Source organism: Heterobasidion irregulare (assembly GCF_000320585.1).
Source record: "Heterobasidion irregulare TC 32-1 unplaced genomic scaffold scaffold_02, whole genome shotgun sequence".
Lineage (NCBI taxonomy): Eukaryota > Fungi > Basidiomycota > Agaricomycetes > Russulales > Bondarzewiaceae > Heterobasidion > Heterobasidion irregulare.
Window position 1 is genome coordinate 112,035 of NW_009258198.1, and position 13,052 is coordinate 125,086.

Below are 13,052 nucleotides of genomic sequence, written 5' to 3' on the forward strand. Positions count from 1 at the left end.
TGCACCGGGTTACAGCAGTCGAATTCGGCGCAGAAGCACCATAGAGTATAAATGGCTGTTGACCGTGGAATGGATGAGCTTTCTACGCATAAATTTACGGTGTCTTGGTCATGCACAATCGCCCCATTGTCCTCGATAAGATGCTAGATGGAATTTGAGGGGTGTTTACTCATAAGAAGCCTTGCCTTCTCACGATGTTCATACCTTCGAGGTACACGCTCCGACCGCAAGCGATGCTCCGGAGTTCCCACTCTCAAATGTTCCGTGCTTCACCCGCATGCTTTCCGTGTCGAAACGATATCGCAGTGAGTGAGCCGCCAATGATTATTCTGGACCAATATCATATGACCCGTGGTTGAATAACTTTGCGCTTGAAAAATCAAAATAGAATGGAGCCCCCTGCAGGCGTGGGCTTCTCTGTCACTCACCAAAAAAGTAATGCTTTTCCACCAGTTTCCACTTTAATATCATCTTCACTTCGCTATCTGCACTGTCGCCGGAGATGCGCCTGTTGATATGATAATGCGTCGCCTGATGGGGCTATTTGGATTTCGTGTTCAGACCTTGGCAGCTCAACAGAAGATTGCGTGTCAGGTGCTGGCATAACTCCAGCAGACTGATGACGAGGAAACACGAGGTCTGTCTTGAAAGGGTAATTATCTCCACTCCATGTGCGCAAAAGCAGCCCCGGCAGTCCTCACCTTTGAAAAGGATGTCCTGGATCAGAAAGCCGCGAGAAGTGTTTGGAGAGCAGAGCAAGGTGAGATCGCTTCTATATCATGGAGATCCGGCAAAAACCCCAAGCGAGGACGTGAGGACGCAAGGACGCTGAGGTGAGAGTGTGTAGGAGTATGTCCAGATGACCGTACAACGGAGGACGTACGTGCATCTCCATCTGCGAAAGGATCCACCTGACTCTACATCATTGCACACGATATGGCTCTTCGCAAACCGCCGATAACATGACTCGAAAGCTTAACATTGTAGAAATTGGCGACTGGCATTCGGTTCCTAAGGCATGGCACTGGCATGCCCGTTCTGGGACACGGGCGGATACATCGGTCCTCTGGCATCATCAGCGTGCCCTGAAACGTCGTGTGTGAGTGTGAGGTGGTCAGACGTTTCGGGAAGTCAAACCGTAATAATAGATACATACGAGTACATGTGTTGGTGGCGTCTGCACGTCCGACGAGTCCGAGTTCCATGACTACTCAATCAACTTGTTCATTTGCCACCCAAATTTGGCACTGCGGTACACCACGCCAGAGTTGGCATCTGAACTCAACCCCCGCCAGTAAAGTGTGGTGTTTCGCGATCGTCGCTGAGAAATAAAATTGGAGGAGAGGTCACACGGAAGAGAACGATGTCACTTCGACCCGAAACACGCTCGGGAAGTTCCGTAGACTCAGCGGCCCGAGGACAGCCGCGGACCCACCATGCCTGGAGATTTGTCAATCTGGTTGAATGGGTCGCCAACTTCTCTGACCTGGAAATCTTTGCTCTGATCGATTCACATGTCTACTCTCGACGTGTCAAGCATTGCTGCGCCGTGCACAGCCGGATCACGCATATACACCCGTGTGCCAAAATAATTTAGATTGTCGTATACACTCAACCGCGAGCTACTCTGAGCGCCACTTCATACTACCATCAGCAGGCCTGGCGTAGCATACATACAATCCGAATCGCGACGCGAGCGCAGCATACGGTCTGCGGGACCTGTAGACTCTGCAACAGGACCTCTGGCAGGGCATTTACATCAATTGAGCTCGTGCGAGACCGCAGACGTCCTAGGACGTCCAAGACTATTGCCATGGGTCCTTGCAATCCTTGAGCACAGGAATCAATGGCCGGCAGGAGGAGGCACCCAACGCGCTCGTAAGTTAATTTGATTCAGATGCAATGTACAACAGATGCCGCTTGTGGGACAGTCCTATGGCTGAGGAGAAAAAACTGGAAAAATCAACAGGTAGGGGTACACTCGAAGAGTGTCGCGGGCTGCAGCTCACCACATATGCGCGCCGACGAGCCAAGCATACAGCTGCAATGGAACAGAGCCAGCCTCTGCGTGCACGACGGTCCTGCACACCCACAGCGCAGCCCAAGCCGCCCACCTCGCCGCGCGCAGCGCACAGTGCACCGCGAGGACGATATACTGCAGATAGTACACCGTGAACGCGAAGACAGATGCGACGACGACGATGTCGCCCCAGTTCGACCACGCGATAGCGAACAGCAGGAGCATCACCGCGACCGAGGTGCAGAGCAGCATTAGGATGGGCAGGCGCGATGCGATGGAGAAGAAAAAGAACGAGGAGTAGACGTCCGTGGCGAGCGCCTGTGCGGATAACCGTGGGCATGCGAGAATGGTCTCTGGAACGAGTCACATTCGGGGACGCGGAGCGTACCTTGAACTTCTGCGCGTTAGCGCTGCTGTAGGTCGCGAGGAACCAGGCGTCGACGCATATGCCGATCCCAGCCGTGACGCTGGACAACGCAACCGCACCCTTCGCAAACCCCTCGATGCCAAACACAGTATCAGGCGTGTACCCAAACACGCTGAAGCTGAAACTAAGCATCCAATCATAGCGGAGGAGGCGCAGTCAGCACCAAGAGGTCCCATAGAACGACAACTACAAACCCAGCAATAGTAGTCAGCTGTTGTACGCACAGAACGGATGAGTCACCTAATTATGAGAGTAAAGTGAAAATGCCCACCGATGCCCCCGCAGCGAGCCACTCGCTCCAGAGCCGCTTCAATATCGCTTCATAATCCGAATCGGCGCGGGCCTCGCGCAGCTCTTTGTAATACGTGAACGTGTCGAACATCGAGCTGCCCAGAGATGACACCGTGGACGTCGTATTGGACACCGTATTGATGATATAACTCTGTGGGAGCAGCGAGGGTTGACTCTCTGATCGCGCGCCGGCTCCATCGTCTGCAGAGAAGTCTCCGATGACGATCAACTCGGCGTCGGAATTCTGCGGGGGCTCTGAGGGAACGTCTAGGACAGGCGAAACATCCGAAACGAAAGGCAGCCCGTCTCCGTCGTCGAAGAAGTCGAGATCTGGGTCAACCGTGTATCCCTTGATTATGTCTCGGATATGTGATGGGACGATCTCTTTGGGGAGATCTTTTTTTGCACTCGAGTCGAGTACAGAGGGGCCGCGTGACATTAGCAACGAGGATGCCAGACTCAACGATGACTTAGTTGCTGACGCAAAGGACAGAGACGGAAGCGATGAGTAGATGCTCCTTCTGGATGCGCGAAGGGATCGTGGGCTCTCCCAGTTGTCATCACCAGAGACTGGCTTGTCAAATAGATATCCGGCGGTCTGGAAGTACCTTCATCAGCACTTTGTCGTGTCTGCTGAGAGCCTGAACGACCTGGTGAGACTTGCCGCAGGCCTTCAGAGCTCTTCAGATCATCAGATAAGTGCCGATAGGGCTTCAGAGTTTTCATGGTCTTCAGGACAATGTGAAGATCGTTTCTGAATCATCAGAGGTCTCATATATGCCAGGGCTACCAGCCAGTGCGGCATTCAGAGGTTCCGACACCTCAAAGTTTCAGACCGATCGAACTTCAGGACTTCCGACAGTGCAGAGGTTCAGATCTGAAGTATGAGAGCCTACATTATACTAGACTCATGTGCATGGTAATCTACATAGGAGTTTACATAGAATTCTTTGAATGTGTCTAACGAGTAAGAAAAATGAAAGTCGAGAGGAATGGGTGTCGTGCCATACACCCCGATCAGCTGGCAAGCACGGAAGATAGTGTCAACATGGACAATGCCGATACTTCTTTGTCCATTCAACTTCTCTGGCTTCACAATCCACATCCCAGTCAGTCGATCCGGTTCGTTGTCCTTCGGTACAAACCAATTCACTATAGCACATGGATATCGCACACCCTGATGAATGAATGAAACGAAGCGGAGCACACGCGCAACAAGCATACCCCGCATGAGATCATCTTCAGGGCCGACCTGGACAAGAACGGTGTCGCGGCGCTCGTCTTTCCCATACCATCGTGGTGTGCTCCGAACTGTCTCACGGCGCATACCCCCAATGCCTGCGAGCTCCGTGGGGCAATAGAAAGTGATGGTGGCAGAATGGTATATCGACAATCGTCCCTTAAAGCGAGGCAAGTCATCTGCAGAGATATCGTCTGCGGTGATGTCATGCTCGCCATGTCCGTAGAGTTGCTCGAATAAGAAGTGTTGCATTAATGTTTTCAATTCGGGGCCTGTGCGGCCAAGTTCCTGCGCGAGGTCATAGATCATCTTGGTGTGTGCTGCTCAAGAGGATCTCGACTTAGAAATGATTTTCGGCATGAGGAGCAAGAGCTGACCTGATTTCAAAGCAAGTTTGACCATCGACTGGGTATGTGGCCCATCGACATCCTCTGCATCTCGTAAATCACTGTATCTTGCATCTTCGGCATCTTCAATATCTTCTTCGGCGCGCAAACCAGCTTCTCGATAAGCATCTGAAAGTACATCTCCATCAAGCATCCCACGGCGTGTGAATTCCGTTCGTGCCGCTGCTAGCTGACTATTTCGGGTGTTGATACGGAGGATCTGGCCGAGGGGCATATGCTTATTTGTCCGGCGCCACGGTTTCTTGACGGCTTCAATATGTTTTGACTCGGTGATTGAGGATGAAAGTCCATTAGGGGAGCCATACTGTTTGATCCTTGTAACATAATGTACGAGTGAATGCTGACGCGGGGGGAAAAACCCATCCGGCCGGATGCCAGACTCCTGAAATATGACACGGTAGTGATGAAACCGGGTAAGTGCATGGTCCATAGCATTGAGGGTGGTTGTCGTGTGCGTGGAATGCCGTGCACGGTAACAGAAGTCAAGAAATGCCGCGACTGATTGAACCATGGCATCAGGCACATATCCGACAATTGCAGGAAGAAAGACCTGTAACTTATGTTATCAAATTTCTAAGTCAGCCATCTTATCAAAGCGTACCTTCATGAGCGCCTTTGAATCGTTGCCAGTCCATTGTTTGAAATTGCGTCCTTCAGGGAATCGTCGAAGGCCAGGGAAGGCAGGGACTACGGCAATCCTACGCAGCAATTATCAGTCTGGGCTAGTGTTGAATCCATATATAAAAACATACCTGCGATCAATATCGTCAAGGATCTTCTTTGCCTCTGTCGATCCATGTGTCAACTCGAGGTAGTCCTGGATCCACGTCACGAGATGATCTTTGAAAGTTCCTTTGATGAGTTGATGAAGTAAATCCGGAGTGATCAGTTCATAGATATCGGCACGAGGGAAAAAATCTGTGAATGGCTAGTGCAGGAATGTTAAGTGACAAATGAAATAATAGATTCTTAATACTCACGATGACATTCTCAACGACGCCATAAGTGTACCATAGGGTTTCAGAATCAAAAGTCTCTCGGAGCTGATGGGTATGTGCGTGAAAGCGCGGGTCTCCGGCATCATCAAAAGCGCCCCTATGCGGTTGCGCAAGACATCTGATTGTGAAATGCTTAGTTCGAGATAAGAGCACATGGAGATTATAAACTCACCCCGGACACCATCCTTGCACAATTCCAGCCAACACGACTTGCTCGGGATAGTCGGCAATGAACGGCCCGATTTCATAGATTGCGCGCCGAAAGTGCCCATCTGGGCAGCGCAAGACAACTGGGCTTGTCATTCCATCCCGCAATGGGCTGAGTATGTGTGCAATCGATGCATGGTAGAGCTGCTTGCGAAAAAGGCGGTATTCATTATCTTCTGTGAATTGTCGACAAGCTTTTGTATGTCAGCAAAAGTGAGATAGCGAAAGGAGATACATACTCTTAGGGATTGACAAAAATGATAAAGGAATCAAGCCACATCCGTGAGCACGCCGCGCAGAGTTGTCTAGATTCCCAACTGAGATATAGAGCGGGTGAAATTCTGTGTTGCCTGTGCCGACGGATACTGTCGTTTTGTCTGCACCGAGTACAATGGGCACCAGCATCGCGCCGTGGGTTCCCGGATCTTCTGCAATCACATCCTAGCAAAGAATATCAGGAAATGTACTCAAGAGAAAGGAATCTACTGACTGATTTCTTCCAGGCCCATCGACCGGACATTAGGTTCGAAAACCTCTGCTCATGAGGACCAACAAACTCCTCAAATGCGGTATAGTCGAATTTTCCATCGAATGTTGGGTTATTCACAATACGAGCGACAACATCGCTTGCGTTTCGAGTGTGAATTACATATGTTTCTGTCTTCCATGAAGGAGAGTGTTTGTCGACTGGGCCTGCATATTTGATTCCGAACGAGTGCCACGGTAAGTCGCCGAATGGGATGCTGTCGATAGTATTATACATATCCCGTGCACTCGCAAATATATTCTCACCGGCATTATCCAGCACATTCTTAGCCGCGAGAATGTTGAAGAGTTCGTTGATGCTGCCGATAGACGCACGCATCTTCTCAAATAGGAGGCTTGCGCATTCAAATGTTGGTCGGTCAGGGAAGGGTGTCCAGTCAACAGATTCATGATCTGGCGGTTCAGGGGATGCATTACGTGGCACAAAATTGCCACCACTGTTGCAGGGCCTTGCTGACAGGCAGAAAGGATATCAGAATGAGCTTCATTTATTAATAAAAGATGTACCATCAAGCTTGCTGTGATAGTGGAATGTCGAGCGAGGGACTTCCGGGCCCTTGAAATGCCAGTGGTGTGCAACGAGATGCTTTTTGAGACCAGCGTGTTTACGGAAGGAACGGTTGCAGGGGTCACAAAAAAAGTTCATATTGATGAAGATGATACAAGGTTTACTTTGAAGAGGAGAGGGAGGGGGGGATAGGGATGATGGATTTGACCGTGAAAGGTGCAACGATAGACTAGGGTTGGGGTTCAGCAAACAGTCGCTAGCGTGGAGGTAAACATTAATTCCGTCGCCAATTAGCGTATATGCGCGTCCACGTTGCACTGAGCAACTCATCTCTTCCAAGTCATCTCATCCTCTTCTCCAGGCAGCACTGCGATTTTCCTCATGGTTTCGGCTACAGCAAAACAAACATGGACGTCAGCTTCGACTAATCAATCCCAAGAGAGAGCTTCGCATACCATAATCGACGAGGATAATGCAATCAGCTTGACTGCGCAGTACGTTGAATATACATCACCTTGAACAAATACTGTTGGCTGACATCCGAACTCAAGTTCTTCCTCATCGAAGAAGAAAGAACTGAGCGCTTCGCCTGTCGTTAGAAAGGAGTCGGTGTCAACGTGAGGCCTATGACTCATATGCCCTAGAGTCTAATGCTGTACTCACCGGCACTGAACAGACGGCAGGTCTCTGAAAATCGGCAATCAGGCAACCCCCAAGCGAACAAGGAGACACTGAGCAGATGGCAGGTCCCTGCAGATCGGCAATCAGGCGACTTCCAAGCAAAGGAGGGGCATCATGTGGACAAACCAATGCGCCGTAGTCAACGGTCAATCAACCCACACCCCGCAAATAGTGCTGGGTTGTTCAAACGTACCCGAGCTGAGGTTGCAAAGAGCGCACAGGCCAAGCGCTCTGCAAAGGCCAGCGTTGTACAAGCTAAGTCCCAGTCTACAGAGGCAGCAAAGAAGTCTGAGGCTGAAGGGATAAAGAAGTTGGCTCAGCTTGAGGATCAGAGACGTCGAGAGGATCGCGCTGAAGAAGCTTATCTCAATGCTTCAGTAGACGAGAGAGACAGGAACGAAGACATACCGGCGACAGATGGATTGGTTGAAGCTAATAACTTGACAGCTATGGATGTTGATGATAGTATTCATGACAGAAAGATCTCGTACCAGAGGCACATTCACGAAGATGAAGAGGACGGCGGCATCGTCAGCGACGATATGGATGTGATGGATGGCTCGACCAAGTCACCTGCCAGTTCAAAAAAGGTAAGTGCCTGATGATCTTATCTGATCACAGCTTATCTTCTTCCCGCTCATCAGCACCGTACTCAAGCAGAAAAGCGCAAGGCAAGGGCAACAGAGGTCCGCCTATCAGTATCTGCTGTACGAGAAGTAGCGCGAGCCCCGAAACGAACCTTATTGTAAGTATCTATCTGTGATCTCTCCAAGTTTCAACTCATCTATCGTCTACTAGGACTGCGGAATTGTCCAATTTGTCCGCACCAGCAAGAAAGAAGAGTAAGGGAGCACAACATTCTGCTCTCGAGGCAGACTGGCGCGAGAAGGTGTCTTCTAAGCTGAAGGGTCATACCGCTACGTCCCCTTCACTTCATTCGAAGACACCCTCCTGCATGCTGCTTCCCTCTACCCTCATCCAACAAGCTCGCCGAACTCCGTCCGTTCCCCAGGCTACAATTCGCCGCATCAAGCCTCGAATCTCTCGTTCAGAAGAGAGAAATATCGACTCTGAGGAGGGGAGTCCGGATTCAGACATAGAAGGGGGATTTACGGATGTCAATGTTGCTACACCTAAGGAGGATGCCGTGAAGGCAAAAGCGTCTACTCGTAAGCTGGTACGTTCCACCAACACTTTGATTCGAATTGTATAATGTAATCCCCCTTCTTCTGCACCTTCTCTGAAATAGAACACGGTCGTTGTCGCACTGAATGAGGACGAAACACCCGTAGACATGAATGCCTTGCGTCGGCCACGATCTCAAGTCGGTCCAGCAAAGTCACTCTCGAAATCACAGCTTCCTGAGTGGGCGAAGAAACACTGGGACTCCAAAATCATTCCGACTCTTCTTGACTTCTACGGCATTCAAGACGACCCCTGGAATCTTGACGGCGACGATGGCGTGACGCTTTTCCGTACAGCCCTTCAGCAAACCATCAACTTAGTTTGTCCTGGTATCAAGTACACACCGATGCCGGTCCGTGATAAAGTTTATCTCATTGTAAGTCACCACTTTCTCTCCCTTTTGATGCACAATAATCTCCAGAACTACCGTTCATCAGCAAACCTGTAACCGGTCCCAGCCAGTCCCAGAGCCCCAGATGCTCCTAGATGCTTAGGTCATCTGGGGATATCTGGCTAGATATCTGTGTATGGCCAGATCTAGGCAGATAAGGTGCTCTATCAATAAGTTGACTAGGAGCACATTTCCGGAAGGCAGAGTATGTAAGATTCCCACAGTACTGGAAAATCAAGAAATACATTTGTTGGACTTCAAAGATTTTAATTGACATTGATGCTATCTGTTAGATTTCAGCTCATGAGTGGTATTGGGATACTTCCCTGTATCATAGCATTCGAATGATGTATCATATGCCATCATTCTTCCATGGATAGATGCTAAACATGCGAAAATAGATGACACCTCACAGGGTTTAGGCATCTCAAATTCTGTGAAGTCCCAAAAAGTGCGATATAAGCTAATTGTTTACAAAAGATATCATGGCCATATGGTGGAGTGGATAATTCTGGTACTCACATTGCTCTTAGCCAGTGAATAGTTCAAGAGGTTCTGGGTTCAATCCTTGCTTAGTACAGATTAATTTTTGCGGTCATCTATTGACATCAATTATCTAATCACTTCCATATATGGTGCATCTGGACAGATATGTCCAGACACTGACCAGAAGTCATAGTGTCTGTCTAATCGGGGACTTGCTAGGGGCATCTAGGGCTCTGGAGCATCTGTCCAGCTCTGTACAGACGCTTCCCAGTTTGCTGATGTTAGGCACGCCAGGCCGTCTATGATTGGCATCGCAGGTTTCAAACGAAGGCCATCCAGGCAGTGAAGTCTACTGTCGCTTCTTTGGGCAATAAGAACACTGTGAAGGCTTTTGTCCAGAAGGCTTTACAGCCCAAATACGGGGCTGCGTACTGGGCTACGCCAGATCCCGAGGTGCGTGTAATTTTTCTCTATTTGAGTCCTGCTCATGCTCTGCACAGCGCCCCGAGGGTGCAATGCAATCAATCTATATTGTGAAGGTTCTAGCAATGCACGTCAAATCGACGCAGGGGTCTATTTTCACACAGAAGTATTACCCTGTCGGGTCGCTCTGCCTTGCTGTACTGGCCGTGAGTGTGCTGTTCTTGTCAATTGGTTTATATTCATAGCTTTTCAGGTTAAACGCGCGTTTTTAGCGTATTCCACTGGTTCCTTCAAGCCTTTAAACACGAGCTTCTCAGAGGAACACTGTGGAACAAAGACACAGGACTTGCGGCAGGGACTCACGATTCGGACCTTCCTCAAGAAACCACACCGACAGGACGAGCTGGCTGAACGAATCAGCCGTTATTTGGCAAACGGCGATGACATTGAGGATCGGGGCTTTGACGACGACGAAAACGCGATCGTTGACCGTAGCAGCCCCCCTCCAAGTAACGATGAGCACGATCTATTGGATGACGACAGACTTAATGACAGCGACGATCGGTATGCCGAAGATGATGGTATGAATAATGATTATGAGGACAATGAGGATTGTCTCGATCGCACTCAGTGTGGTGAGACTGACGAGGATGATTACGATGACGCTTGATGTTCTACCCACCTCTTTCGAGATTCGGTGAGTGATTCTCCTGCATATACATCATTGCATTCATTGATATCTCAATAGCTAGGTTCTTGATTGTTTGCTGGAGCAAAGGAGGTGCAGCGAGACGCCGGTGGTTTTCCCTCTGCTGTATCTCAATTCTTCAGCTTATAATACGTGCATTTCTCGTGCTTATTTCTCGCGCTTCGCATCCATTTGAAAGCTAACCTGACAACTCTGCCCCCTGTATGGTCTGTCTGCTCTGATGTGCTTTCCGATGACTTGTAATCTGAGGGTCTGATACTTTGATGGTCTGATGTGATCAAACAGTCTGACAGAAAGATACTCTGATATTCTGACAACCTCTGAATGTGACGAAACAGCTGAACATCTAAGCTACTGGCAGTCTGACGTGACTTGCCGCGCTGAAAATGACTAGTGATGCTGAAAGTGACTGGTTGCGCTGAGACGGCTGAAATTGAAGTACCTGAATGACCTGCAAACCCCAAATTAGGATACCTGTAGACTGGGTGTCTGAAACTCGCCTGAAACCCTGAAATGCCCTATTTCAGGGCATTTCAGGGCGTTTCAGGGGACTTCCCAACTTACTGATGTTCAGTCGAAGAACCCCAAGAAGAGATATATTTGCGGATGCACCTGAGGTTCGATCTCCGGAAACCGTCTCAAGAGTTCATAACAGATGTCGCCTGCTAGATGTGCGAATGCAGACTCTCCTAGGCTCGAAAGCGACTGACGATGGCTAAGACGCTTGGGGTGGAAATCGTCCTGGTAGGGCAGATGAGGAACAAAGGCTGTAATGGTATCGCACTTTCAACAGAGCAGGCGAGAGACCGACACAATACGCACGTCCATTTCCCTCAAAGTTACTCCTTCGTCGCAGGAGCTCGTCATACACGTCCGTCGAGAGTTCTTCGAACTTGACGCTGATCAGTATACTGAGTTTGTGCCTCGAGCGCGTACGATAATTAGCCGGCTCTGATAATCAGGCATGTCATCAACGGCCAGCACCGTCACCGACACCGACACCAACACCAACACCAACACCGGCGCACGCACGTACCTGTAGCGAGATCGAGCTCCAAAAACTTCGTGATCTCCTCGAAATGCACCCTCGGCCTGCGCACCGGGTCCAGCGCGTCCGCGTCCGACGCAGGCATCTCCGAGTCGGGCTCGGCTTGCGGGCGAAACACATTTGCGTGCACGGCGTGCAGGCGCGCCGTGATCGGGACGCGCCCGCGCGCCCTGCGCACCGCCGCCTCGACGTGCTCCTTCCGGAGCTGCTCGTCGATGGCGCTGCTTACCCTGCGCGCCTCCGCCTCCGCGCGCTGGCGTGACTTGCGCGTGGCCGCGGGCTCGTCGAGCGGCGGGGCGACCGCGGCGGCGAAGGGGTCGCTTTGGGCTTGGAACAGGCGGCGGGCGTACGGGCGTGGAGGGTCCCGTGTCGAAGTTGCCTTGGAGCGGTCGGGGGACAGAACGCGCAGGAAGCGATCCATATCTGTCTGGTAAGGAGATGAGGAGGAGGGTGGGAGTGCACTCGAGAGGCGGTGTGAAGATGGGTGCGAGGCTTTAAAGGCTGCCTAGGCAGTGCTCGATGGCGATGACGCCACGAGATCATCAAGGCGTACTCACCATTAGGCGCCACGAAATGCCGCATAGAACATCACCGTCAATTTTGCTGAAGACAGCTTACACAGGATGCCGTTACGCTCGATCGGGCAGCTGCCTGCGGGAGTCTCGAGCTCAATATCGCGTGTTTCTACGATGTGGCCGCCCGCATGACCCGACGTCAACTAATTCCCCTTCGCACTTTGCCTATTTGCGTATGGAGAGTATTCACTCACGGACACCGAACAGGGTGCGGATGATGTGCTTGTCTGCACTCGGGAGTCCCAACTGCGCAGCTCTATACGGGCGCTCCACGGCCAGAGCGCGCCATGCGGCTCGCTGACAGTGAGGCGTATAACCGCTCCTTGGTTCCTTGTGATGTCATTTATCAGCAGCGCGCTCAACTAATCCGAAAGAGAGGGACTCGTAGAGACTCCGTCCCTCGGCTCAATCGTCAGAATCATAAGCAGATCTGTGATCGCACAAGCATTCATGTCACTCACCACACTTCGGGATCATCGCGTCTATATATTCCGCAGGGGCGATTCCCGCCATCTACAAGGTGGGCGCCCAGAGAAATAGAAGGAAACGATTCAACATCTGTCGATGGGAAGGGTGAGCGAGCCCCGTCCGCGACCATTCCCAAAGGCCGGTTCCGGCCAGTTAAAAAGAGGTGAATCGAACGAATACCGTGATCGATGCCCGCAACGACGAATAATGCACCTACAATGCTACGCGCCACACGCCACAAGCGTGGCACGAACACACGAGCAGTATGCATGAATAGCCCGACCGCACGCACATCCACGCCCACAGTGCCTCTCGAGAACCATGGCGCAGGACAAAGAAACCCGAGCCCGTTCAGCTCGCATGACTTGGGGGATATGACAAGGCGCCTAGCCCACAGCACGAAGGAGAAGCGCACCCCGCCGCACGCCGCACAAGGAGGACA

The 13,052-nt window shown here is 50.9% G+C and overlaps 4 protein-coding genes across 4 annotated transcripts; 1 reads left to right on the plus strand and 3 right to left on the minus strand.

Moving 5' to 3' along the window:
* Positions 1-2,134: 2,134 nt before the first annotated feature.
* HETIRDRAFT_243308 (uncharacterized protein) lies at positions 2,135-2,561 on the minus strand (the record flags this gene model as incomplete). Its single annotated transcript, XM_009543628.1, has 2 exons — positions 2,135-2,338; positions 2,409-2,561. Coding segments are annotated over 2 exons (357 nt in total), but the record flags the coding sequence as incomplete, so codon positions are not given.
* Positions 2,562-3,630: 1,069 nt separating this feature from the next.
* HETIRDRAFT_308646 (uncharacterized protein) lies at positions 3,631-6,782 on the minus strand (the record flags this gene model as incomplete). The annotated part of the gene is made up of 9 exons (XM_009543629.1): positions 3,631-4,298; positions 4,356-4,935; positions 4,987-5,083; positions 5,138-5,313; positions 5,366-5,501; positions 5,556-5,784; positions 5,830-6,031; positions 6,081-6,589; positions 6,644-6,782. The coding sequence occupies 9 exons, from the start codon at positions 6,780-6,782 to the stop codon at positions 3,631-3,633; spliced, it is 2,736 nt and encodes a 911-aa protein (XP_009541924.1).
* A 243-nt stretch (positions 6,783-7,025) lies between these two features.
* HETIRDRAFT_424503 (uncharacterized protein) lies at positions 7,026-10,480 on the plus strand (the record flags this gene model as incomplete). Its single annotated transcript, XM_009543630.1, has 10 exons — positions 7,026-7,138; positions 7,196-7,261; positions 7,321-7,915; positions 7,970-8,070; positions 8,124-8,502; positions 8,575-8,886; positions 9,239-9,352; positions 9,673-9,840; positions 9,888-10,016; positions 10,064-10,480. The coding sequence occupies 10 exons, from the start codon at positions 7,026-7,028 to the stop codon at positions 10,478-10,480; spliced, it is 2,394 nt and encodes a 797-aa protein (XP_009541925.1).
* Positions 10,481-11,089: 609 nt separating this feature from the next.
* On the minus strand, positions 11,090-11,988 carry HETIRDRAFT_101184 (uncharacterized protein; the record flags this gene model as incomplete). Its single annotated transcript, XM_009543631.1, has 3 exons — positions 11,090-11,286; positions 11,342-11,470; positions 11,556-11,988. 3 exons carry the CDS (start codon positions 11,986-11,988, stop codon positions 11,090-11,092), a joined length of 759 nt encoding a protein of 252 aa, XP_009541926.1.
* Positions 11,989-13,052: the final 1,064 nt, after the last annotated feature.